Here is a 27,364-nt window from a genome sequence, read left to right as displayed (position 1 = left end):
ACCTCCTGTAAGAGCTACAAATATCTGCATAACATCATTCTGAACATTAAGTCAAATTCTGACTCAGCCAAAACTCATAATTATTGCCAAAGAGGACCTATGCAAAAACATCAAAGATGGGAATAAATACTTGAAACTCTGTACAAAATGGAAAGATTTATGAGAAGTCAAAACACCAAAACACAACTCTAAGGCAACACCAAAATCAAAATTGCCAAATTCATGAAGAACAAAAAATCAACCAACCCAGAATGCTGTAACCAACCACTGGATTATGCTGTAATCAACAACTGCATTATCAAAAACAATTCACTGCATTATCACAAAGACTAATTACATTTACTATGAGCAGTTTCATCACGAAACATCTAAGGTCGAAAATCTACAAAACCAACTCCCAAAAAAAAAATCAACATTAAGTGAAGTCATAGCCAGCTTAGAAAATATTCCAGCTACCTCACACAAAGTCAAATCAGACCTTCAAGATAGTAACAGTTCACCAGTTCAGTGCTCCGAAAGTGGCGGTGGCCTATTCACATCATGTCAGTATCAACAGGTGCACATTGAGAAAGAAGTGGAATTGGAAGGTAAAACTTAAGAGATGAGTGTTATATATTATAGCACAGAAGACAGCGAACACACACACACACACACACACACACAAAACAAAAAGAAAAAACACCAAACAAACAAACAAACAAACTGAACCAGCTTCACTAAGTAACTAACCCAAACACAATATGATTGGAACACAGTATAAAGACATGACTTGAAATTACATATGCTACTGAAGCCTGTAACAATTATGCATTATCCCATCCACGAAAAGTGAAGGCTTGTCCTGCAACAGGTGAATCATTTTTCTTTTAATCCCACAAAACACCCCTTCACACCCCATCCCCTGATTCTCTCCGCAAACGCCAAAACACATAGCAGTCTGCCAAAAACAAACAGCAGTCCAACAAACTGAAATAAAAAATTTGCTCGAACAAGCTTCCACAAGATTATTATTTCAAAAATATATGTGGGAAAGCAATATAGGAAGAGAGAAGAGGTTAGACAGGAAAAGGAGAGAAAAGGAAAGTTCAAGAACTATGCAAAAGATTACCTGAATACCTCACATGCTCAGTGAAAGACTAGCATGGAGTAAACTAATTTTTTCTGCCAAGAAAAATTAGCACCCATACAACCCAAAAAGACGAAAACAGAATCCGATCAGCAATGATAATGCTTCAAGAGAGTTAAATTCACACGGGAAGGGCAAAAATGAAAACAAAAATAAGGCAGCACTAAATGCTGCATAATGAAGAATTTGGAAAGAGAAGCAATGGATAATTGGACTCTCATATATTTTTCAACTTTCAAAGCATTTTACTTACAATTCTCTACCTTCTGGATATAAATTTCCTATATAAGCTCTGGATAATAAGACACTAAAATCCAATCAGATGTTCTAACATCTCAAGGAGTGTATTCTATTATTTAGCACGCTCCTTTAATGCTAAACTAAAGGCTATGGAAAGAAACTGTGAAATGAAAAAAAAAAAAAAAAAAAAATCTGTACAAGGGCAACAAAAATTTCAAGCACCCATTTACCTGCACAAACAGGACAAGGGTTTCAGACTTTTCAGTTAAATGAGAAAACCAGCAGGTCAGCAAACTAACAGCAAACCCCCCACTGTTATTGTCTCAATATAAAATCTAGTGAGCTGAAAAGTCTGGCGTCAATCAGCAAAGTAGCATAAACCCCTCTTAGTCAACCTCATAGCAAGTTAGAGGACTTCTGTATCTACAAATTCCAGTCAACACGAGAATAAACCACATCATCTCAGCAACCATCGGTTCCATTCCTGAAACATTTGAGAGTAGAAATCTTATGTGAAAGAGAGCTCTTGAAATCAGAAAAAGACTTCACCCACTCTTCTGAGCATCACTATTTTGCTTCCCGTATGAAGCTTTAACAGCCTCAGCAGTCATAATAGCAGCCACTGCCTTGTGCATTGCCAGATCTGCTCTACAAAGCATTCTCTGAGCATTCTCCCTTTTCATCTTAGCTATAGTGACGGCATGTCGAGCAGCACTTGCTGCATCACGCAGTCTAAACTCATCAAGCTCTGAAGGATCCAGATGCTCAAAGTTGTGCCTTTGGAACCCATCTGTCTGGTAAAGCATTTGACTGGGCCATTCAGAAGAACCCCATAAATTTACTGGACCTCTCTTGCCTGGAGTTCTCTGGCTGTAGGAAGATGGCTGCTGATCATTGGAGGATGGTATAAAGCATAGCTTTTTGGACTTATTTCTATAGAGTTTCGGGTAATGATTCCTCTCATACCCATCACTACTCAAAGAAAAGTATCCCCCACCCCCAGAATCCCTGGGTGAGAACATTCTTGATGATCCCTGAAGAACAGGAGAAGAGTCAGATGTCCCTTGATTATAGGCATTGTAGCCAAATCTTTCATCCCCAAAAGTGAAACCATTTAGTCTTCGGCCAACTGAATATATTCACAAGAAAAAGATAAGTTTCAGAGACAAAATGGCAAAGTCTAGCTAGACCACAAGAGTTAAAAAAAATAATTAAAAAAAACAATTAAACAAACCAATTATATGGTACCTAGAGAGTGAAAAGCATCTGTATCTCCTGAAATACCATTGCTCAGTGCACCAACTGGAAGTCTCTTTTGTGACCTCTGTTTCGACCCTCTATTTGGCAATTCCAATCCTCGCGGTTTCAAACAGAAAGCAAACATTGGAGGCTTCTCAATGGTCAAGGGTTTCTCCTGGCACCCACTGGAAAGGGCCAGGTTACTCTTTGCCATCACTTGTTCCCATTCTTTTACTTGCTGCTGATACTTTTCCCAGAGTGGAGGCTGCATGAAACACATACAGCTCCATCAAAAGTTCAAAGCAAGGAGAAGAATAGACAAAACAACCAGTATCCTAGCCTAAATAATACAGGAAAAAAAGGCCAAATTAGTTAGACATGGAGCATATAGTAGATGACAAAGATTGTGGTTTCAGATTACTTATTTCCTTTTTACCTCCCTAATTTTTCATAATCAACTAAGTTCTCAACATGCACCTTGTAGCACTCAGGCACCGCTGCTAAAAAGACTTCCCAATTGTTTTATCATCGATTATAAATATTTCTACCAGTAAAAAACTAGACATTCATCATGGTGGGCGATTAGCAAAGCCACTCACTCATAAATATTAAAATTAGACCAATCAAATTCTACATCACCCGGTACATTCATGTCTACAGCTCTAAAATCTAGTATACAAGTATACCAGTAAGTTCACATATATAATGGAGCTAACAGATTTTCCAGAACAAAATGCAGTAATTCAGGGGTCAATCAACAAAAACTATAATGACAAGTACATCTTAAACAAAGAAAGGTTGCATGACAGAAAATCAATTTCCATTAGTTACCCTAGAACCACCAATTGCTTCTTTGCAGGAAAAATGATTATCTGACACACATAAGCAAAACTGTCTGTGCAAACTAACACGACACAGCCATATATTATAATTACCAAGAACTCAGAGATGCAAAATACTCTAAGCCACAACATTATCAATGTCGGTACAAAAATGCAGACAAAGACAACTAATATCTCACATACAACTTTCAGAGAAGAAATAAATAAAAAATAAAAAAATAAAAAAAAAAAATCATTCAATTTCATTTCAAGAACAGTAAAGGGCAAGCAATTAAAAAAACAGCAAAGTGGAAGATACCTGTAGATGCCGGACCAAAGGCAACCCCTTTATCTGTCGTTTCTCCTTCCAGTACTCATAAATGATTTTAATTGCTTCGAATGGCCCAACCTCAGCTGTAAATTCCTCCAACTCATCCAAACTAAAGTCATCACGCTGTTTGGAACACGCAAATTTCTCAAGCACGTCAATAGTCTTCTCAAACATCTCATCAGAGATATTCCCACAGCCCCCTACATTACAATCTAAGTGTCTGTGTTTCATAATCCACCGCTCATCATCACTGTCCATATCATACAAAACACGAGATGAATTCATAGCAATTTCAATATCTGTTTCCAACTGTCTATAGTATTTGAGAGAAGGCCGAACAAATGGTACTTCAGGCACATTATCGTCATTTTCTTCAACCATACGAACCCCAGGAATGGGAATATTTTTCACAGATGCGGCACGAAAGTTCCTATTATAGCATTCTTCATGCATCTCCTTAAAAAGTGTCCACTGAGAACGGTCTGGAAATTCCAAGATCCAATCCTTTCCTCCTTTCCACATCATAGCATGTGTGTAGCGATTTGTTGTTCCAGGTTGCACAAACTGGTGTGCTTTGTAAGAATATTTGGTGTCCCCTGAAATTTTTACACCAAGCCTCCACTCATTATGATCAAAAAGCTCAAGAACAATTCTTGCCCCACATTCTCTCCACCCTCGGTCCCCAACAGTCACCAAAAGATTTGCCTCACAAGAACACAATTCCATATTTTTTTGAGAAGTCCCAAAAGCTTCAGATGTCTTCTTCTCACTAGCTCTTCTAATGCGTTTATGAGAAAAGCCTTTTGACTGATGAAATTTATTCTTAGAGTTAAAATCCTGTCCTCCAAATGGCAGAGAATATGAAACCTGAGTCCGTGGCTTCTTAGGTCCATTGCCAAAGCCACTACGGAGAAAGTCTTGTTTCCCGTCAATCCAACCCGGAGAGTGAATTGCAGAAGCCGAAGAACAAGTATGACCAATTCTACTCTTATCCCACATACTTTGAGAAGCAGTGAGATTTGGACTACATATCCCATCATTGGTATCTAAAGCTGAACCAGTAAAATTTTGAACGTTTTGCACAACAGCATCAGCATTCCTTTCAACCGGAACAAATGGTTGAATGTCTATGGTCAAGCCATTGGCATCTAATGGCTTTGCTGATGAAAGCCTTTGTTCACTCTCAATTAGCTGAGCTTTCCCATCTTCTGCCTGAAGCATGCTATGAGTTTCATTGTCTACAAAACCTTGAGAGCTTTGAGGCTTCAAAGGCATTCCTTCACCAAGATCTGCAGAGAGATTATTGATCCCATGATCAACATTTAAACAAGAACCAGACTCAGCTCTACCAAGTGGCAAGACCACCGAATCATCAGCTAATGAAAGTGAAGATAACACAGAATTATCGTTAACTGGACATGTGTTGACACCGACCAATCCAACCTCATCATCTGGATGATCCATCAAATAAACAGGATCTTGCACCCTAAAGCTGGAAGAAGGAATGCTGCGCTCCATTAATAGTCTCAAATGTAGACTAATAAAGAACGAAGGTGCAGCAGAAAATGAAAGAGCAAATGAAGGAAGTCTTCCATTTTTTTCGTCACTATCAAAAGCTAGTCGGCTCAACTTGACACAAGCAGACTGCCTAGAAGAAAAGCTTGTTCCATGCTGCCTAGATCTTTTGTTTAGGTTCTGATTAGATAAAACACACCAATATTAGGACAGGCACCAGAAAGTTAAGCAACCTGGGCTAGTTTATCAGAATAGCATGACTTTCAGTTCTTCATCTTAGACAATGACAGTAAAAAAGGGGATAGAGTACATAGAAATAACTGTCATATATTACAAGGTAAGCATAATCAAACAGCTTGGGGAATTGTATAAAGAAAATATATTACGACAGAAGAAGGACCAATAATCAGTAGATAGACAGAAACAAGCACCTGATAATTCTTCACTATCAACTCAATTCATAAACATATACTATTCATATATAAAAAAAAATGGTGAAGGATTTTGATATTTGAAATATAGAGACACCCGTAAATTCAATTCTTATCCTGTGACATATCACATAGAGACTAAGGAGAGGAAACAAGAAATGTTTTATTCAGACTAAACTATTTGCCATTATGCAAACTCTAGGTAAGAAGCACCAAAATTCCTATAAACATTGGATATTTGTAAGTAAAGTTTTGCATAAACTTTTATCAATCGATCAAAAGAAGGATACACATAAGCAGTGGAGTTGCATAATCTTGCAAACAATCAAAAATAGAAGAAAGAAATATAAATCCCTGTGATCATAAGGTAAATCTAATCCAACGATTTGAATAAAAGTGGAAAGTAACTAAAATTCACTTGATAAAAAATCAGATCCCCTTGCTTAGAGTGTGTGTGTGTGTGTGTGTGTGTGTGTGTGTGTGTGTGTGTGTAATATATATAAATGGTAGTAAAAATGAAAATATGTTGAGACAGTAATAACAACATTACAAAAGTACCATCTTTAGCATAGATGCTTCTCCAATCTTAAGTCAGTCCTATCTCCTTCTCTCTCATCCCCAAACCCATTTTCGGTGTATATGGATTGCAACAACTACTTTCAAATCGCCATGTAACTTTCCAAAATTCGAATTTACACCTCATGTCTCCAATTCCTTATATGACTTCCCATATATGAATATATTTACTTCAAGGGGGGAAAAAAATGATGCTGCTTCAATGCTCTTTGCTTCTCTCGCAGTCTCGCCAAGTATGGAAAAGTGGAATTTCACAGTTTTGTACTACAAGTCTACAAATAGATGAGCAGATGCCCATTATTAACATACGAAGAAAAGATTTAAAAAAAAAAAAAAGGGTTGGAATGAGAGAAAAGCATGGCAGCCAGTGTTAAACACTGTACACCTTTACTAGAGTAAATCTATTCCTAGGATCCTCCGAATAAAAGTTTCCACTGTCCATTTCCCAACCCCCCTTGCATAATCCCACTACCATAAAACAGACATGACATCAATAGCTCATTTGGTTTGATGGAAAAGAAAATTTATGATAAAAATGAGACAATGGGGATGATCTCGCATTACCCTATATAATGACATAAAATTTATTCTACATGATTTTACACGCAAATTAATTACCAGTACTGCAATTCATGTCCGCTTACTAAACAGGACGTTAAGGTTTTATTCCAATTCCATTTCAGCCAATCCCACCTACTTGCTCCCTCAAAACAAATGAACATAATGGAACCGCTAAAGCATTCCAAACACAACTATATTCTTTATGTGGGAGACTGAAAATTGCAGTGATTCTACTTATTCTCGATCAATACGAGACTCATCACTGCATCAGCATATGTTTCACCTAAATAAGAACTGAACCAACAATAAAAGCTACAAAGAAAAATCTGATGACATTAAGGTTGAAACATAAAGTATTAGGAGTCAAAAGGTCTTTAAATTGTTGCAATCGCTCAAATTTCAGTAGTAAGCAAATAAAGCCTGCAAATTGGCAGAAAAGTCTGGTGATAGCTAAACCCTTCGATTAAAACCATTCTGTTTTATATTTCAACTTCATAGTCCATCCCAACCCCACAAAAAAAATTGAAAAAAAAAATAACAATAGCAATAAGCCAATAATACAAACCCCATATACCCCAATTTCCCATCTTTGAGTTGAAAATTGAATACATGTTTTTAATAGTACTCTACGGAATCTGTTCAAATGTCGTTCAGATTATACAGAAAAAAATTAAATAAATAAAAAATAACTCACATCCACTGCCACATTGGCAAAAATGCACTGAAACTCTACTTCAAAACTGAATGAATCGTTAGTGCTTGTACGTGGTGTGCAACTAATTTGGCCAAACATGGAAAGATGATAATAATAAGAAGTTTAAACCGTAAAATTTCACATGGCTACAACAAAACATAGAGTACATAAGTTGGTATGGAGAGAGCATATCAAAACAGGATGAAACATCAAAAGAGTCCTTACCAACACTGAAGAGAGCTTCTGGGAAACATTGGTCAATTTCCACTGATTAGAACCATTCCGGAGCATTTTAATATTATCATAAGTGCATTCAGACGGTGGCAGTTCCTTGGTGAGCGTACAATGCTTCTTCAGCTTTCTGTCAATATACAACCACTTGGAATTTGCCATCTCACTGAAGTTGTAAAATGTGAATGCAAGCTGCTTTCCAAGATCCTGCAAGCCAGAGAATCTGAACCTAATTGAGGTCGCAGGAAGCTGCTGATCATCATGCCTTTCTTTCTGATCAGACTGACAAAACACACCCAAGACCAAGAAAACAAAGGAGACTGCCTGGTTCATGCAACCTTCAAACAAGAGAAACCGCAGACCAGCAGCATTATCAACAAAAAGTATCTCCAAATTAACCATAGGCCATGTAGAGATCAAAGTGCCATGTTGAAGCATGAACAAGTACCTCTGCCATTCAACTACACTGCTGATCAAAACTGGCAAAGGATAGCTCAAATCAAATTTAAACACCTTTAAACTTGTGATGGGAATAATCAGCTTCAGAATCCCAGAACAATCAGTGTCCCAAATGAGCTCGTCATTGCTCAATCTATAGGCATGGTGAAAACATTCGCCAACTGAAAGTGACATTTCGGCACCAAATTCTATAGAATCAACAAAATCGGATGCATTTCCAAATACTCGAGGCTTCTCGGATGGTGGCTGTTCTTTTTTGTGAAACCGCCTCCTAACATAAACTATTGGACCTCTATCATTATCGGAAATAAAATTGTCTGCAATTGGCCTCCTCTCCATTAAGGAATCAACTGAATTATTTGGCAATCCAGAACTACAAGTATAGTCATCAGCATCACGCCCAGAAACAACCATGTCCAGGCTTCCCCGCGGCTCAATTTTCACTTCAGAAATGGAAGATGATTGAGATTTTGCATATTCAAGCGGACTTCTCTTTTTCTTCTTCGTTCCAGTGGGTGGTGGTTTTTGATGACCAAATCGAGCCAACCATGAAATAATAGGCTCAGACTCCGTTGCATCAGCAGTATCACCAGGCTCCCCCTTTCCTAATTGTGCTGTTGACCTTTTCCTCCCACCCTTTCCAGGCACCTCACTTGGTAATAGAAAGAGCTTGAACCTCTCATGTTGCAGGTCAATCCATTCTTCATCACGATCATCATATTTAACGTGATGAAGATTTCTCTCTGGGTCATAACCAGTGACGTGACCAAAATACCACCTCTGGTCCAATGGCCAGAACACCTTGATCCTTCGGTTAATTACCCAATAAGAATCCAAATCCCTAGAAAAAACTTCATAAAAACGACGCCGTTTGCCTTTCTGCTGCTCCCTCGGTCGCAGAACTCTAGCCTCAGCATCACTAACTTCAATATCTGCCTCGTCTCTAGAGTTAGCATGTGCAGTAGCCAGATCTCTACTGGAAGAGGTCAATGCTGACAACCCATTTGCAGATGGCAAATTAGAGCTCTTGCCTCCCGAAGAAAATCCTGTGCAGCTTGGATCAAAACGAGATGAAAGCATCCTTGCTGCATTTGCCTCAAGATTTTCCTCATCATCCAAAGAATCATCACAAATCTTACTCGACTCATCGAGGGAAGGCTTAACTTCCACCGTCAACCCAGGACTTCTGGTTATAGAATCAATATTTTTCTTATGGCTTCTTCTAGCTTTCTTGGTCACTGAATCGCTATTGCCTAGAGAAGAATGAGAATCATCTCTCTTCAAATGCCGAAGCAAGTCAGGACTACTAGACCTATTTTCTTTATGATCATGAGGATTCTTTTTCCTTTTCACCTTCGCGATCACACAGCCATTAGAAGTACCCTCAGATTCACCATTCTGTGCCACTTTGCCATTAGCAATGCCATTTTGTGATAATATACCACCTGCATTGCCACTCAGCTTGCCTTCCCCTTCTGTTGAACTTGCTTTGCTGCTTGATGTTCCCTCTTGCTTTGACACACGGTCGACCTCAACCTTCTTTCTCCGGACCAAATCTCGAGGCCGCTTGGGAATAGTGACATTACTGTTCAAGTTAAGAGAAATGCCACCATAACCAGCACCGCCACCATCCACTCCTGATTCCTCCCGTGACACCTGATTTCCCAAGTCAGCAGAATTCAACCCACTCTTACAAACTTCACTAACACTCTTCTTCTCCTTCTTCCCATTCGACAGACTACTCAGTAAAACCTCCTTTTTACTCCTCTTCCTAGCCTCATTTTGATCACTAGAATCGAGTTTTCGCTTCACACCATTACCACTACCACCACTCCCATTCCGGGAACCCCGCTTTTTAACAGCAGAAACCCAGGGCTTCTGATTATATACCCTTTGCAGATCCAATGACATAGATTTCTCAGCATTTTCAGTACCATTAACCTTTTCTGCTCTATCTTCCATTAACATGCAATTATTCTACTAATTATAACCCAAAATCCCCAGCCTACATGCCCACCATTCATGTCCGTACCAAAAAATCAGATCTGAAACCACAAATTTTCACCAAAATATAAATAAATCAAAATGCAACCCCATAATCATCATCATCAGCATGAAATATAAACACAAACTCTCAACATTTCAACAATTCAAAAAAAACAAAAAAATCATATCAACAAGATCTAACCCCAAAACAAACCTAATTTCACGAAAAAACAATCAAAAACAACCGCATGCGAAAAAAATTAAACCAAAAATTAACAACAACGTACCTTAAAATTCATTTCACCCTCCAGGAATCAACAAAGATCATCGTTATTGTAGCTTAGGGTTTAAATCTGAGATTTTTCCGGCGTTAGCCCCAAATTAATTTAACGAAATTCGCAAGTAATTAGGGATTTTTCCAGATAGAACGTAGAGCTAGGGTTTCGTTTTTCCGTCACATTAAGAGAGAGAAAGAGGAGAGAGAAAGTAAAGGGGTTTTTGATTTGAATAATAAAAAAAAAAAATTGCGAAAAAATGGTTTTTAAAAAAAATAATTGCGCTTTTTTTGGTAAGAATTATAATTGATGATTATCCTAACCGTGTGATTTGATATCAAACCATATCACACGGTTGAAAATGGATTACAATGGACGGCTACGATATGATACAGAAGTGGGGACACGGTTATTAGAGTAGTTAGCTGAAAAATACAAGTATTTGATATTTTTAGGAAAAAGGAAAAATAAATAATTTTTGTTTCTATGAATATATTTATTCATCAATTTTTTATTTTTTGAATTTCCTTAATTGTCCTTATAAAGTATTTGAAATTACTGGATTTCCCACTCTAGTGAGCTTTTGAAAGAAGAAAAAAAGCGCCCTGTGTAAAATTGAGTGACACGTGGATTTTTGGAATAATTTAATTACGCTTTGGATTGTATTGTGATGACGTGGATTAGCTTGAGAGTGCGTGTAATTAATCCACGTGTAATATATTTGTTGATTTTTAATTACTTGCCAACTGTCATTTTCTGGTTCTCTATGATGATGTTGACAAAGCACATCAACACCATTTGATTTGATTAAATCCATAATCTCAAGCTTTATTAGGCATAATATAACATGATCAAGTGAAAAAAAATATTTAAAAACTACGGAGTATAACGATACTTAGATGTTGAAAAGTTTTTGATCTGATAGACTGTGTGAAAGTATTTGACTAAATAATGGTTGAAATAACGGAAGGTGTATGTATAAGGGAGAAAATGAAACAGTATTTATCAGTTAGTTAGAATTTTCAAAAGAGGAAAAAAAAAATTATTAGATCGTGAAGTGTTTAATATAGTTTTATCTTTAAAAATAGTTATAATCTGTCTTTATTTACCATTAAATGCTACTCGTATAACAATAGTTACGTTAGATGTGAAATATTTTTTATCTAAAAGACGGCTTGAAAGTATTTAATTGAATTGTGTGGATCAAATAACGAAAGTGTATGGAGCTTTGCGTAATTTTTTTTACATATAAGGAGTGAAAATGAAACAGTATTCATCAATTAGTTAGAGTTTCCATCACGAGAAGTAAGCAAAATTCATTTAGATCGTGAAGGGTTTAATACAGTTACCTTATAAAAAATACCACTATAATTATAATTTGTCTTTATTATGTCCATATAAATTGATAAAATCAAATAGTGAAACAATCATGTTACTTTACTAGGTAATTGATATACACATTATGACAATAAAAATAATTTGTTTCAAAGTCGTAAAGATAGTTAAAAGTTAAATAGTTTTTTATTTGATAGAATGTGTTAAAGAATTTGATGATTTTTTTTTACAGAGTTATACTAACGATAAATATACTAAAGTACTATGATTTTTTGAAATTATAACGACTTCCCTTGTCATAAAAAAAATATATAACTGAGTTAGAAAATGAGGATGTGATCATAAGTTAAATAGGGTTTTCATAACATGCAGTGAAGATTTAATAAATTAGATCAAACAAGGTTTGATAAAAAGTTATCTTGCAATAACGATACTAAAGCATACCTGCATAAAAACACAAGCGAGATATGTTTTACACGAAATTTTACCCTAAGATTATATAGACCTTTTGTAGATAAGCAATTTTTAATTTTTTTGAATGGTTTTGGAGGGATTGCATAATATTTAATTCGAAACGGCTTAGCTATTAGATGCTACTTGTGAACTAGCTGTTCGTGAAGCATGGGGGGGTTCAGCTGGGCGCCCCATAGCCGAGAGACTGGAATGTTTGTTGTCTTCTTTGAGGGTGTGGAGTGTTAAAAAATTTGAAAATTTAGACAAGCAAATAGATGATACAGAAAAGGCATTAAGAGAAGCATGGAGTAGGGCTGGTTCGGATGATAATATTGCTCTTTGTTCGGCTTTGGAAGCAAAACTTGATGAGCTTGGGGACAAAGAAGAGGCATACTGGTACCTTCGATCGAGGGTTTCTGAGATTAGAGATGGGGACCGCAACACAAAATATTTTCATCACAAGGCATCCCAAAGACGGAGTCGGAATGAGATTAAGGGTCTTCTTGATGCAAATGGGGTCTGGAAGGATGATGAAAAAGACTTCGAAAATATTGCCCAAGATTTTTACTCGGGTCTATTCATCACCTCTATGAGGCCGTCCCTAGGCGATTGTGACCGGGTTTTGGATGTTGTGACTCCGAAAATTTCAGAGGAAAATAATGCGTTTCTGACTCGACCCTTTAGCAAAGACGAGATATATGCAGCTACATGTGCGATGCACCTCTGTAAAGCTCCGTGACCTGACGAACTCCATGCCATTTTTTATCAGAGATTTTGGCACGTGATAAGGGATGAGGTGTTCGAATATGTCAGTGGCATTCTTCATGGTATGTACTCTCCTACGCCGGTTAATAATACAAACATTGCATTAATTCCGAAGATTAAGTCCCCTACTTCCTCATCTGAGTTTCGACCTATTGCTTTGTGTAATGTGCTCTATAAATTTGCTTCTAAGGCTACTGTGATGCGTTTGAAATCAATTTTACCAGATATCATTTCGGAAAATCAGAGTGCATTTGTGCCTGGTAGACTTATTACTGACAATGCCTTGATTGCTATGGAAATTTTCCATACTTTGAAAAAGCGGTGTAAAGGGAAGAAAGGTACAATAGCGTTGAAACTTGATATGAGCAAAGCCTACGACAAAGTAGAATGGTATTTCCTAGAACAGTTGTTGCTGAAGATGGGGTTTGCAGAGTGCTGGGTCAGAATTGTGATGGATTGTGTATCGACAGTTTCTTACTCCTTCATTATTAATCGTAATGTGGTGGGTTCGGTTATTCCTTCTAGAGGACTAAGGCAAGGGGACCCTTTGTCTCCCTACCTTTTTATTATGGTTGTGGATGCCTTCTTAGTTCTCATTGAAAAGGCCTCGGATCATAGATTAGTGCACGGTGCAGGGGCTAGCCGAAAAGGGCCAAAAATCTCTCATCTCTTCTTTGCCGACGACAATTTGCTTTTTGCAAGAGCTAGCCGTGAGGAATGCTCTAATATAGTTAATATACTCAACATTTATGAAGTAGCTTCCGAGCAGAAATTAATTATGAAAAATCGGAGGTCTCTTTTAGCAAAGGTGTTGAAGTATCGAAGCAAAAAGAGTTGGTTGATTTACTGAAAATGAGGCTTGTGAACAAACATGAGAAATATTTAGGCATCCCTACTGTTATTGGTAGGTCGAAGAGAATGGTGTTTGTGGCTTTGAAAGACAGAATATGGAAGAAATTGCAGGGGCTATAAGGAGAAACTTTTATCGAGAGCAGGGAAGGAGATTTTAATCAAGTCGGTTATACAGGCTATTCCGACTTATTTGATGGGAGTCTATAAACTGCCTAATAGTGTTATTGACGAGCTTCGATCACTTACGGCAAAATTTTTTTGGGGTAACTTGGATAGCAGGAGAAGAGTACATTGGATTAACTGGGATTCTTTGTGCAAACCAAAATGCTTGGATGGGATGGGCTGACTTAGGGGTGTTCAATGAGGCACTTTTAGGGAAGCAGGCGTGGAGGCTCATCTCCAAACCTGACTCTTTATTTGGGCATGTAAAAAAGGGCAAATACTATCCGAACTCTGATTTTCTGAATTCTTCTCTTGGTTTAAATGGTAGTTATTCGTGGAGAAGTATTTGGGGTTCGAAATCTCTTGTTAAGGAGGGTCTAAGTTGGCGAGTTGGTGATGGGTCAAAAATTAACATTTTTTATGACCCTTGGTTAGCGGATGACAAGGGGCGATTTGTATTGTCCCCCTCCATTAATGGTCTCCTCTGTCAAAGACTTGATTGATGAGAGGTCGAATGACTGGAATTTTGAGCTAATCTCCTCGCCTTTTGTGGAAAGAGATGTCAAGTGTATTCTGTCCATTCCTATCAGCCCCAAGCTGACTTGGGCTTTTTGTAACGATGGTGCTTATTCTGTGAAAACAGCGTATATGCTAGGCAAAACATGTGATCTGGATGCGTTCAACAAAGTATGGGTGCTCATTTGGAGCCTTGATACAATCCCGAAAGTCAAACATTTTCTGTGGCGAGTCTGTACCAACTCCCTGCCTACTGGTTCTTCCTTTACAGTAGACACATGAGAGAGTCAGACACATGCCCGTGGTGTTGTAACTCTTCTAAGACCATGCATCATCTATTTTTTTAGCTGCCCTGTTGTACGAGATCTTTGGGTTGAATGCGGATGCTCTGAGCTGCTGATTGCTGATCAGAATGCAAATTTTCAGAACACCCTTTTGGACTGGGCGAAGGTCAATACAAAGAAGTGTCTTATTGGAGCTGCTCTTCTTTGGCAAATCTGGGATCGCAGAAATCAAAAGGTCTTCAATAGCAATGATGTGCCACACCCGGTGGTTCGGGACAGAGTTTTGCGTCTGATTGAAGACTGTGGTAAGTACACTCAGCAAATTTATGGTGCTGCCCGTAGCAAGAAGTGCAGGAGTTCGAAGAAATGGCATCCCCCTCCGCCTGACTTTGTCAAGATAAACTGTGATGCGTGCCTCAAGGATGATGGGTGGATTGGTCTTGGTGTTGTTGCAAGAAATGAGATCGGGGAGGTGCTGTTTGCAGGGGTACGCCGAGTCCGTGGTTAATGGCCTCCGGAGGTTGCTGAATGCAAGGCACTGCAATTTGGGGTTAAGCTAGCTCTACGCTATGGTTTGAAGACTATAATCCTTGAATCGGATTGCCAGCTTGCTGTCTATCGTCTTTCAAAAGTGGCTACCTATTTTACAGATATTGATTTTGTTCTTGATGACATTTTTCATCTTAGTGCTAGTTTTAATTTTGTTTCGTGGTCTCATGTTCGAAGGAATGGAAAATTCGCAACCCATCACCTTGCTAGTTTAGTTCCGTTTAGCATTGAACAAGTTTGGGAGAATTTTTGCCCCGATGTAATCTCTCCTTTTGTTCTAATGTACAAATTGTCTATTGATTAATAAAATGCTCTAAATGGGTTTAAGAAAAAATGATATTTTTATTACAGTATTATATAGATAAGTTAACCGACTATGTTCTCGAACAATTAACGCTATTTTACTAAAACTAGGGTAGTTAAAGCACGCGATGCGCGCACATAGCTCGTCATGTCCGGAAATCTCTATCAAATTGGATTTATGTTTTAACTTTAGTTGCTGATAACATTAGGAAAAATATGTAACAACAAATTTTAGGGGTATAAATATCCGTACACTACTTTTAAAATTTCAATAGTAGAGTCAACTAACATTTATAAGGGCACATAAGTTGATAAACATTTTAAAGGGTATAATTGTCCATTCACTATATATAAGAGTTCTCTCAAACTTTTTAAAAGCTAGAGAAGAAAAGGGGGAAAAAATAAACAAGCCAAAATGCTACGTTATTAAAAAAACAAAAAGGTTAAAAAAATGGTACACATGTAAATGAGGGTATATATGTAAATAGACATTTTTAGGGATATAATTGTCATAAAATATTCATAAGTGTTGGTTTAAATTTTTAAAAGCGAGGGACTGGGGATAATTGTTAAAACAATATTCATAAGGCTTTGGTTAAACTTTTAGAAAGCTAGGGTATTGAAGCTAAAAGATAGTTAGATATTGAAAAGTCTTTACTCTGATAAAATAAATTAATAATAGGTAAAGTATTTGATGAATTGGTGGTTGAATTCATGGCAAGTGTATGCACTACGTACTACGCACTTTTTTAAATGTGATGAGCTAGGTAAAATAAAAATGAAAATGTAAGTGATCATCACTTAATTAGTTAAAATTTGGCAAGTGTATTCTCAACTTGCAGGGAAATTCTATACTCCAGATCTTATACGATTTAAAGACGTTATTCTTGCAAAATATTACTATAATGATGTTAGTCTTTTTCCTTTTTCCATTTAAGTTAACTCAAATATGTTGTCAGAGAATCAATGACACTTACTTGGGTAAAAGACATATACAACATGATAATGAAAATATATTTAAACCTTTCAAGGTGGTTGGATGTTGAATAAAATGCATTAAAGTATTTGATAAATTAAATTAATGGTTATGTATAGTAATACAGTGAAAATGAAATAGTGATCATCAATTAGTTAGAACAGTAGAGACCTAGAGTTTTCTGAATGTCATGTGAAAAATCCTTATAAGATTGTATTAGGTTTGATAAACAATTATCATGCAAAAAATTACTTTAAAAATAATTGCAATTTGTCCTTAACTCCAATGCAGATATGTTGTCAAACAATCAATTCTACTTCGGTAGGGTGAGGGATATATTCATATATATATACAATATGGCATATTTGGTTTTTTTTGGCTAGTTGTTCTGGTTTTTGGCTAGTTTTTCTGGTTTTGTGTGGTGGCAGCGTGTTTGCAACGTGTGTAGATATGTCGGCTGCTCGAGTGAAGTTTCATTGTCCCTTTGTGGGTCTTAGTGGTTGTCAAGATGGAAGTGGCAATGGTCTTACTAAAAGTTCTCTTATCAAGCATCTTTGTGATTGTCATTTTTGTATTGGTGCGCGGGATATCACACGGCATGCTCTTACTTCTAATTTGGCGGTTTATACTGAGGCTGGAGTTACTTTTCCACGTATGGGGATTTGGTTATGTGGGGTTTGCTACAAAATGCATACGCATCGTACTAAGTGTCGTCATAGTCCGAGTGAGATTGTGTCACCCCCGAACGAAGGAGATGGTATTGTTCGTTTTGTGCTTCATGGATTCTCCAGGCCGTAAGCTCCCTCTTCTCCGGCTCAGCTTGGGCGCATAGGTGGTTCGGTGCAAGATCAACATTGTGGTTTTGATGTGGCTCTTCTTAATTGTTTAATCTCCAAGGGGTTTCGTACTGTGAAGTCTATACCTCCCAAGTGTTGCTTAGGGTTTTGTCGGGTTCTGAAAGGTGCCCTTGATAAGGTGATCTTTAGGCCTCTTTGTTGGTGTTACCTCTTTGCACCCTTAAAACCATTCACCCGCGGAGCAGCTCTGAGTCTAGATCTTCGGTAACACGTCGGCATCAAGAAGAGAGTATTTCCCGTGCTATTTGTTCTTGGAGTGCACCAGGTGGTATTTTGCAACTTGTGAGGGATGCTTTAGCAGAGGATTCTCCTACTTTTTCAGTGGTTGGTGATGAGGACCTTGATTTGGAGGAGCGTAATATCAAGCAATGAAGTAGGAAGATTTGTGACGGCCATTACACTGCTGCAGTCCGGGTTCTTTCTTCTTCAGGCGTTTCTCCTTATAATGATGCCACTCTCACGGATTTACAGTCTAAACACCCAACTTCTCAAGCTCCATCCTTGCTTAATATACCTATTGATGGCCTTCATCTCGTTACTACTTCTGTTGTTGTTTGGGATCAGATTAAGAGTTTTCCACATGGCATATATCATGTGGTAGGGACGGTTTACGTGCTCAGCACCTTATGGATTGCTTGAGTGGTGTTGCTGTGGCTATATCAGATGAGTTAGTTGACTTTATTACCGGGGTGGTTAATCTCTTTTTAGCTGGAAAGTATCCTATGGAACTAGGAGAGTATATTGCTAGTGCTCCTCTTACACCACTTGTCAAGCCTGGTGGTGGTATTCGTTCTATAGCTGTGGGTACTATTTGGCGGTGTCTAGTTTCGAAGGTCAGTGTTGTTAGGATCTGCCAGTCTTTAGGAAGTTACTTTGATGGTCTCCAATTTGGTGTTGGGGTTTCTTCGGGAGATGAGACAATTCTTCATGCTGTGAATCGGTTGATTGAGGATTGTGGTTCCGATGTTGGTATTTCTATGTTATTGGTGGATTTTCAAAATGCCTTTAATCTAGTTGATCGTGCAGTCATGTTACATGAAGTTCGTCGTCGTTGTTCGGTCCTTTCGCGATGGGTTGAATTCTGCTACTCTAATCCAGCTAGATTGTTTTACGGGTACCACACCTTATGGTCGTCTCAAGGGGGTGCAGCAGGGTGATCCCCTTGGTCCTATGCTTTTTGCTTTGGTTTTACAACCCCAGGTATGTAAAATCAGAGACACTTTTGATGTATGTCTTCAGGCTTGGTATTTGGATGACGACATTGTTATTGGTGACACGTTGGTGGTGGGGAAGGTTCTGTAGTTGATTATGGAAGAAGGGCCTCGTTTTGGGTTACATCTTGACGTGGAAAAAACTGAAGTTTTCTGGCCTTTAGAAGACCCTTGAAGCGGGCTTGTGGGTGTCTTTCCACCTAATATTGCTCGACCCTTGCGTGGTGTTAAGTTGCTTGGTGGTCCCGCTAGTTCCGATTCCAGTTTTGGAGGTGAGCTTGTGATGCAGAGGGTGACCAAGACCATTGCGCTTATGGATAGGGTTGCTAAGCTTGATGATCCTCAGTGCGAGCTGTTGTTGCTTAGGGCTTGTACCGGAGTTTCTAAACTCTACTTTGCATTGCGTACTTGTCCTCCTAGTACTTTTGAGACGGCTGAGCGCACATTTGACGGGGCTCTTCAATCTTCCTTATTGCTTCAGGGCCTGGGTTTGGCGATTGTCAGTGGCGGCTTGCCACCTTGCCTTTTGCGTATGGCGGGCTTGGTGTTTTCTTCGCATGTGATGTTCGTCATTATGCTTTTCTTGTTTCGCGGTTACAGTCTGCTGGGTTGCAGATAAAGCTTCTACGGCATGTTGGCGTTGTTGGCCTTGGTCGAGCCTTTGAGGATGCGTTGAGCTTGTTCAATAGAACGGTGGAGTCTGACATTATGAGTAATCCTAGTGAGGTTGCTGCCCCAAAACTCATGAAGAAATTGGCAGATATATATTTCACAAAGGTTATCGCTTTTGCAGAATCCGCCTTTTCTTTGTCTCCTCGGCAAACAACATTGTGGAAATCGCAGCAGGGATATCACACCTCTTCTTGGCTTCGGGCGGTCCCTATTTCTGGGTTGGGTCAGACGATGAGCGCAAAGACCTACCGTTGTGTGTTGTGCTACCAGATGGGTGTTCCATTGTTCTCTATCTCGACGCCGTGCTCTGCCTGTTCTCGGGTTTTTATTGGGGATATTTTCGGTGATCACGCGTGTCGTGTGCTGGTATTGTGGGTATTAAACATTGGCATAATGTTGTCCGGGATACCCTTGTTGATATTTGCTACAAATATGGGATTTCAACAAGAAAGGAGGTTGACATAGGGTTGTCTGGAGGAAATGAAGGGGCCCTCAGACCAGCAGATGTGTTACTTTATTCCTGGGATCGTGGTCGCGATGTATGTGTGGACTTAACTTGGTCTTCTCCTTTGACACAGACAGGGCTATCTGACTTTGTTCCTGGACGGGTTGTGGCTGATGCGGCTCATCGGAAGTGGGTGAAGTATGAAGCTAGTTGTCAGCTGATTGGATATGGTTTCATTCCCTTCTCCTTTTCTTCGCTTGGGGAATTAGAGAAGGAGGTTGTTGTGTTGATGAAGTGGGTTTAGAAGTTCACGGCGACACAAGACATTGGGACTCGTGCTGCAGATCATATCTTCATTGGGGTAGGCTTTGCTATAGCTAGAGGAGTGGAGGCCCAGATTATATCTCAGCTTCCCACTAATTTATTGTAGGTTGTATGACTTTGTCTGTTTTTGAGATAATAATAATAATAATAATAATAATAATAATAATAATAATAATAATAATAATAATAATAATAACAACAACAACAACAATAAATAATAATAAAGCAAATTTTTTTTATCATCTATCTTATATCTGATTGATAATGTGTAATATACAATATAAAGAAATAAAATATTTGCTATACTATTTTAACATGGAATGATCTTAAACATAAGGAAATAAAATATTTTCCATAATATCTTGACAATGTGTGATCTAACTATATAAGAACAAAAATTTGTCTATCTATCTTATTGATACTTTCCTATTTGTTTATCCTTATTTGATTCTCATATATATTGTTTTATAATCGTGATAACAACTTGTTTTATTATCTTGGTAATAAAATAATTTGGATTATAGGTATTATCATTATTATAATATTAATTATTATTGTTGCTACATATTAATTTGTTTTATTAATGATTAATAATATTAACTAAACTTGAACTTAGCTGAATCAAATTAAAAATAAGTCCAAAGAACAGAGCCTAAGTCTAGATGGCTCTATGCGGTGACTCATCCAAATTATTTTTATTGCCAAAATAATTGAACAAGTTCGTTGTTTCCATAATTATCAATGAAATTGAGAATCAAATAAGGTATAGACAATCAATAAGATAGACAAATTATTTATTTCTTCAAAAAAAAAAAAAAAAAGATAGACAAATTATTTGTTTCCTTGCATTAAGATCACTCATTATCAAAATAGATCAAAAATATCTTGTTTCCTTATATTTAAGATCACTCAATATCATGATAGTAGAGTAAATAATTATTTCCTTATATTGTAGATTACACATTATCATAGAATAAATGATAGATGACAAACATTTTGCTTCCTTAATTTTATTTTTTTTATATATATCTATTCTTTATTTTCTTGAAGATATGCATATGTTCCACTAATTTCTCTATTTTGAATTTTTTTTTCTACTTTAAATAGGAAGAAAGATACGAAATACCTACATTTAATAAATTTTATTTATGAGTTTTAGCAAAGTTTTTAAAAAAATATTAACTTATATCAATACTCCTGCATGGTAATAAAAAGTATCACTTATATTATTCAATCATATTAGACCATACAATATATATATATATATATATATATATATATATATATATATCAAACCAATTTTAAACCAATTTGAGTAATGAGTTTTAGCAAAGTTTTAAAAAATCAAATTATTCACGTAAACTTAGTATTGGTATTCAATATATATTACATAATTTGAAATTCAAGAATAATGGACGGTATATATGAAAACAAATATAATATAATTTCATTAAATAATATTTATCCTAATACATCCGTGTGAAAATTTAATTAGTTTAGGACATTATATTAAATCGAGTTAGATCGAATTAGAACGACACATATCAAAATAAACCTAATCGAACCAAACTACTCTTGCTTTACTTTAGAATATATGGGGAAGAACCCACTTAATAGATGTTAAGATCTAATAAGGAATACAATAGTGTAGAAGTTTAGTCTAAGTTGAATATTAATTACTTCAAACAAGATCGGATTAGACTGACTCAAATTTGAACAAACCTAAGTGAACAAAAACTACTCGTACTTTTCTAAAAGATAAGATGGAAAGAATGTCGCTTAATAATGCTAATTCAATTACATCAATGTAGAAGTTTTATCCGCGTAAGATATTAATTTAATCTAGATTGAATCAAGATGATCTAGTTCAGAACAAACCTAATCAATGTAACTCGTACTTCACTCTAAAATAGGATGAAAAGAATCTCGCTTAATAATGATGATCCAATTACGTTAGTATGAAGTTTTGTTAGGGCAATATATTAAATCAATCTAGATCAAATCAAGATGATATTAATTAAAACAAACCTAATCAGTCTAAAACCACTCAATTCACTTTAAATAAGATGAATAAAATCTCATTTAGTAATGCTAATCTCGCTACATTAGTTTAAAAGTTTTGTGAGAGCAAGATGTTAATTCAAAATATACCAAAGTCAAAATAGGACAAACCTAATCAAACTAAAACTACTCCTAATTTCTATTGAAATAAGACATAAACCACATCTTAGACCGCAACCGTAGTAAATAAGTGATCTTATTTATTTACCTCATACGTTATCCTAGTTCACATTAAAAACATTGCATCTTCTTCTCCTCTCTTCTCTTTGATTGGGTTGCCCCCTTTTTATAATCTCTCACCACTCATTTCTTCCTCATAACTCCTATTCACCATCGATTTCCCCCTTTTTTCACAAACCCTAAAAAAACATATAACCTCGTTCAGCCCCCGATTCTATCGCATCACTTTCTTCTCTCATCAATCCAATCCATCTTCTTAATAATCGAGTACCTAATTAGAGAGAATCGATTATTAAAGCCCTAATTTTTTATTGTCTTATTCCTATGTTTTTAATCAGTATTTGGGTTTGAGGGAATTCGTCGATTTTCCTGTGATTTTTTTATATAATTTTTTGTTTTGTAAAGAAAATTAGGTGTTTTTATTAAAATCCCTTTTGATTTTTAATCTGTTTTGTGAAATTTGATATCTGGGTTTGACGTTTGTCGTCGTAAATTTTAGGGATTGTTGTTTTTTCGGTGATTTTGATAGTTTGGGAAGAAATAAACTTGTTGTAGATCCTTTACTCGAAACCCCAGAATTTTAAATTGTTGAAAGATATATTCTTCTGTTGAAATTGCTGAAAAAATAAGTTATTTGGCTGTAAAATTTGACCTCAAACGTTGAAGAAGAGAGAGAAAAATGGTGGGTGGAGGAAACAGGAAGAACGAGGCTTCAATTACCATCAACAACTCGAATGTTTTCGCCGCGCTCGATACGCTAAGGAAGAAGAAGAACAAGGACAAGAGCAAGAGTAGCAGCAGTAAGAGCTCTAAGACTCCTTCAAAGGAGCAGGAGGAGCCTCAGGTTTTCTGGCAACCTGCCCCTTTGAATGCTAAGTCTTGGGCCGATGTTGACGATGAAGATGACGATGATTACTACACCACCACGGCTCCGCTGCCGTCCGTGTGGGGCGCCCCCACTTCTCAGACTGGCAGCGAGGCCGCTGCCCCGGCAGAGGTTTGGTCTTGTCCTTTGTGGTTGGATTACTGATGTATTCTTTATATTCGGAATCATTAAAATGTTGCTTGCCTGATAAAATTTTGTTTTTTTATTGAATTGTATGGTAATATTCTTGTTGCATTTTGTTTTAATATTATGTGGATAACATTTACGCAGACAATGATTTGTTGCATTAGTTTCTGTTTGTATTATTATTTTGTTGGTTGAATTAGTTTGGTATGGTATGTGATTAGTCAAATCAATTTGGTGGCCAACACTTTTTTGGGTGTATATTGGCATTATCTGGTGTAAAATATTCTAATGATATTAAGCAGAACTCATTAGTTATGGTAGTAAAATGTTGATTTTGTTCATTGTTAGTGTTAGGATTGCTAGTTGATTTTAAGGCATAGAGGCGTAACAGATGGTCTGAAAGCTGTTATTATGAGAAAAAGTGACTTAGATTGTATTTTGTGGGAGCTGTATAATTTACATTACGCTGTACAATGCCACAATCGAAAATTCCGGGAGTTGTGGAATGTACTTTTGTCTACTCAAAAGAAAGTGGTTGATAGATACCTTTATGTCGTTAGTATTCATTAATAACTATGAATGACTTTTGCTCCCTAATTTATTACTATGTATTTGTCCGATTTTTCATTTATAGCCTCATCAAGGTATATTTGTGCTATCGAGAGTCCCATCTAGGTTGATTAGAAATATTTGTGCCATTGATAGCATATAGGTTGACAGGAAATGTATTGTTTTTTTCGGAAGGATCATAAGATCAGGGGAATTTATTACTCCCTCCTTCCTTTCATGTTTCCCTATTGTATTTTTGGTGGTCAAACTTTAACAACTTCGACCATGAATTCTCACTAATTTATTAGTATAATATAGTAATGTGGGATTTTGTTATATTCGTTTTAATGTCTACTTAATAAATATCAAGTTTTAACAATATTTACTTGTATAAATTGGAGATATTCATGATTTAGGACGTGTCTTGAAGATTGTGATAAGTCATATGGGGCAAATAAATAAGGACAAAAGGAGTATTACTCTATCTTTGGTGCTATAAGATAACACATGATATGATGATGCCCCAATAGCTATGAATGTGATACATCACTCTCTCATGGGGTTCCTTTAGTTCTTAAGCAAAGATAGCATGACAAAATTGGAGTTATGAAAAGCTTTATCAATAGGAAGCCCACATTTATTCAGGAAAAAAATATTTGAAGATGGTGTTAACTTGACATTCTCATAGAGTACTTGTTTCCCTTTACATTTTGTGCTTCATCTAAAGCTTCAGACTTGCATTATGTACAATTCAATCTGTAATCCTTGGGTTGATTTATTTGCTTTCTAAAGTGTCGGTAACGGCTGGTCTTTGTTTGTAATGTTGCTGTTTGTTTTGTTCATTAAGTTTATTAAACACAATGTTGATAGCTGATGCCTTCTTCTCTGACTATCAGGAGAGTGAAAGTGAAGACGATATGCTTGACTTAGGTGATGAAGAGGTTGAGGATGAGCATGAGCATGAGCATGAGCATGATCATGAAACAGAGGCTCCTGTACATTCAGAGCCAGTGGTCAAGAAAGCTCCTGAAACTCCTGCGCCAAAAGAAACCGAGAGACAGCTATCTAAGAAGGAAAAGAAGAAGAAGGAACTCGAGGAGCTAGAAGCCCTTCTTGCTGATTTTGGAGTTCAAAGCAGCAATGGTCAAGGTATGTGGACAGCAGTTTACATTCTTTACTAATTTCAATATCCGTACAGATGAACTGGCTTCCCTTGAACCTAAGAGGGGAAGGAGAGATGAAAACGAAAATGCTGGTTGTAAACCAAGCAGATATAATTGCTTAATCCTTCTTGAGTAGTTACTAGCTATGTGTGTCATTTTGATATTGTACTGGTTTTTGGTTTCTGATAACCAGTTACTTGAGTGATAACCAGAGGATGGGTTGTTAAGACTGTAAGCATGAACTGGGATTGGGGATTAATAATGGTGACATGCTCAATATTTTTGGGTGTACTTTTTCCTTGCTGGCATATATTTCTTGACTTATTTATTTATTTATTTATTTATTTATTATATACTTCTTCCATTCCTTTAAAATTGCAAGTTGCAACAATTGCTGTTTGAGGAAGTGTCACAAATATTGTAACTATTACCGTATGAGGAAGTTTCACAAATATTGCAACATTGCCATATATGCACATGCTTTCTCTCTCTCTCTCTCCTCATCATATGAGACCTCCTATCTTTATTTCTCTCTATCTCTCTCCTCATCTTAAATTCAGTGTCTTCCCCCGTGCTGCAATCTTAGGGGAACGGAGGAAGTATGTTTGAGTGTTTGATTTCCTACATGGCAATGTTTATATTTCTTTGTTTTCTTGATGTGTGGGCTTGTTGGGAAAAGGTTTCACTGATCTATAAAACCAGTAGTTGTTTCTTTCGTAAGATTTTTGCAGATCTTTTAAAACCACTGGCTGTTTCTTCATATGATTCATATGATTTCCGCAGATGCTGCACAAGAGAAGAAAACAGAGGAGCTTAAGAAAGAAGGTGATTCAGAGAATGGGGAGAAAAAGGATAGTGGTGCTTCAGAGCCTAAGAGCGCAAAGAAGAAGAAGAAGAAGGACAAGGCATCCAAGGAAGCTCAAGATCAAACAAACAGCTCGGAGGCCACTGCTCAGCCAAATGATACGGCTGGAACAGAACAGCCAGAGGAGGACGCATCCTCGCTTGATGTCAAAGAACGCCTGAAGAGAGTGGCTGCTTTAAAGAAGAAGAAATCAAGTAAAGAGATGACTCCGGTGAAAGCTGCTGCATCGGAAGCTGCTGCGAGGAGTGCAAGGCTTGCTGCTGCAAAGAAGAAGGAGAAGAACCATTACAACCAGCAGCCTGTGCGGTAAACCTTCGATGTTCTTTTTGTATACAGGTCAAGGTATTCCCTTTTGGTCGTTCATTGCTGGTGCACAAATAAACTCTTGGGGGATCTGCTCTGCTTTTGGATGGAATTTCTTTTGCTCTGGACAGCCTTGTTTATGTAGTCAGGAAAATTTCTCCATTTTTGGCTTCTGAGGTCTTTACTAAATCGCTTAGTTATAATGTGATACCAATTTGGAACCAGTTTTTTATGATAACCTTTTGCTAAATGTTACTTAAACTTGGTGGAGCAGATGCGGGTAATGTACATTGGAAGCCATTTTTGCGAATGCTTGTGATTTGATGTTTGACCTTTATAGTCCTGTTCTGATGTGTAATTTTCTCTGTTTGTTTGCATCCTTTAGTACATAACCAGTATTAGTGATTCTGAGAAAATGAAAAGTTGAAGCTCTTTGTGTGGCTTGAAACAATCTGCTATATCAAGTGGAATGTTCTAGCTTTTCCATTATTATGTGTTGTGATTGTAAAATTATGTCTGTCTGTCTGTTCCATTGAAGAGATTCCCTGATGTATGTAGAATTCGACTTGGTTTCGCACCAGAATTGTTGAACCCAGTTTTCCTAGGTTCAATAATTTATTTGAAATTTTAAACAGAGAAATTTCCAGGTTCTCCCATCTATTGTGCTACTCTTGTGAGTAAGCTTTGCCTGTGTTATGAAGGCAATAGTTTAGAGAAAAACAATGCTTTAAATGAGCGTTAATATTTTTTGTAGGGGGCAAACAAATATATACAAGGGAAATTTTAGTACAATTGCAGTCACTTCCATAGTTATTTTAGAAGGATTATATTGTATATATATGTACTCTTCATATTCAAGAACAATTGCTGTATATTCAAAAATAACTTCTACTTCCGTTTGTTTTTAGTTGCATCACTTTGCATATTGTGGACTCTTAATCAATTTTTGGCGATTGTAGGAGATGAGAGAGATGGAGTGAATATAAAAAAAATGGACTCATGTAATATGAGAAATAAAGAGAGTTTAGTAACTAATAAGTGA

The 27,364-nt window shown here is 37.0% G+C and overlaps 2 protein-coding genes across 2 annotated transcripts; one reads left to right on the top strand and one right to left on the bottom strand.

Moving 5' to 3' along the window:
- Positions 1-255: 255 nt before the first annotated feature.
- On the bottom strand, positions 256-10,716 carry LOC110712204. Its single transcript, XM_021890663.1, has 5 exons — positions 10,498-10,716; positions 7,760-10,269; positions 3,746-5,452; positions 2,615-2,870; positions 256-2,495 (listed from the first exon to the last, which is right to left on the bottom strand). Exons 2-5 carry the CDS (start codon positions 10,190-10,192, stop codon positions 1,912-1,914), a joined length of 4,980 nt encoding a protein of 1,659 aa, XP_021746355.1. The 5' UTR covers positions 10,193-10,269; positions 10,498-10,716; the 3' UTR covers positions 256-1,911.
- Positions 10,717-22,466: 11,750 nt separating this feature from the next.
- Positions 22,467-26,744, top strand: LOC110712270 (hepatoma-derived growth factor-related protein 2-like). Its single transcript, XM_021890735.1, has 3 exons — positions 22,467-23,427; positions 24,888-25,140; positions 25,938-26,744. The coding sequence occupies exons 1-3, from the start codon at positions 23,110-23,112 to the stop codon at positions 26,327-26,329; spliced, it is 963 nt and encodes a 320-aa protein (XP_021746427.1). The 5' UTR covers positions 22,467-23,109; the 3' UTR covers positions 26,330-26,744.
- Positions 26,745-27,364: the final 620 nt, after the last annotated feature.

Source organism: Chenopodium quinoa, unplaced genomic scaffold, assembly GCF_001683475.1.
Source record: "Chenopodium quinoa cultivar QQ74 unplaced genomic scaffold, ASM168347v1, whole genome shotgun sequence".
NCBI lineage: Eukaryota > Viridiplantae > Streptophyta > Magnoliopsida > Caryophyllales > Amaranthaceae > Chenopodium > Chenopodium quinoa.
The sequence above is the reverse complement of the archived record's forward strand: the minus strand, read 5'-3'. Positions and strand labels throughout refer to the sequence as shown.

What these genes read in the sequence shown, in the direction of transcription:
- LOC110712270 (XM_021890735.1), top strand. Translation starts at nt 23,110, where the DNA reads ATGGTGGGTGGAGGAAACAGGAAGAACGAGGCTTCAATTACCATCAAC. An exon ending in AGGCCGCTGCCCCGGCAGAG is followed by an intron (nt 23,428 to 24,887) that starts GTTTGGTCTTGT and finishes TCTGACTATCAG; the next exon opens with GAGAGTGAAAGTGAAGACGA. An exon ending in TCAAAGCAGCAATGGTCAAG is followed by an intron (nt 25,141 to 25,937) that starts GTATGTGGACAG and finishes TGATTTCCGCAG; the next exon opens with ATGCTGCACAAGAGAAGAAA.
- LOC110712204 (XM_021890663.1), bottom strand. Translation starts at nt 10,192, where the DNA reads ATGTTAATGGAAGATAGAGCAGAAAAGGTTAATGGTACTGAAAATGCT. An exon ending in AGAAGCTCTCTTCAGTGTTG is followed by an intron (nt 5,453 to 7,759) that starts GTAAGGACTCTT and finishes TTATCTAATCAG; the next exon opens with AACCTAAACAAAAGATCTAG. An exon ending in AGATGCTTTTCACTCTCTAG is followed by an intron (nt 2,496 to 2,614) that starts GTACCATATAAT and finishes GAATATATTCAG; the next exon opens with TTGGCCGAAGACTAAATGGT.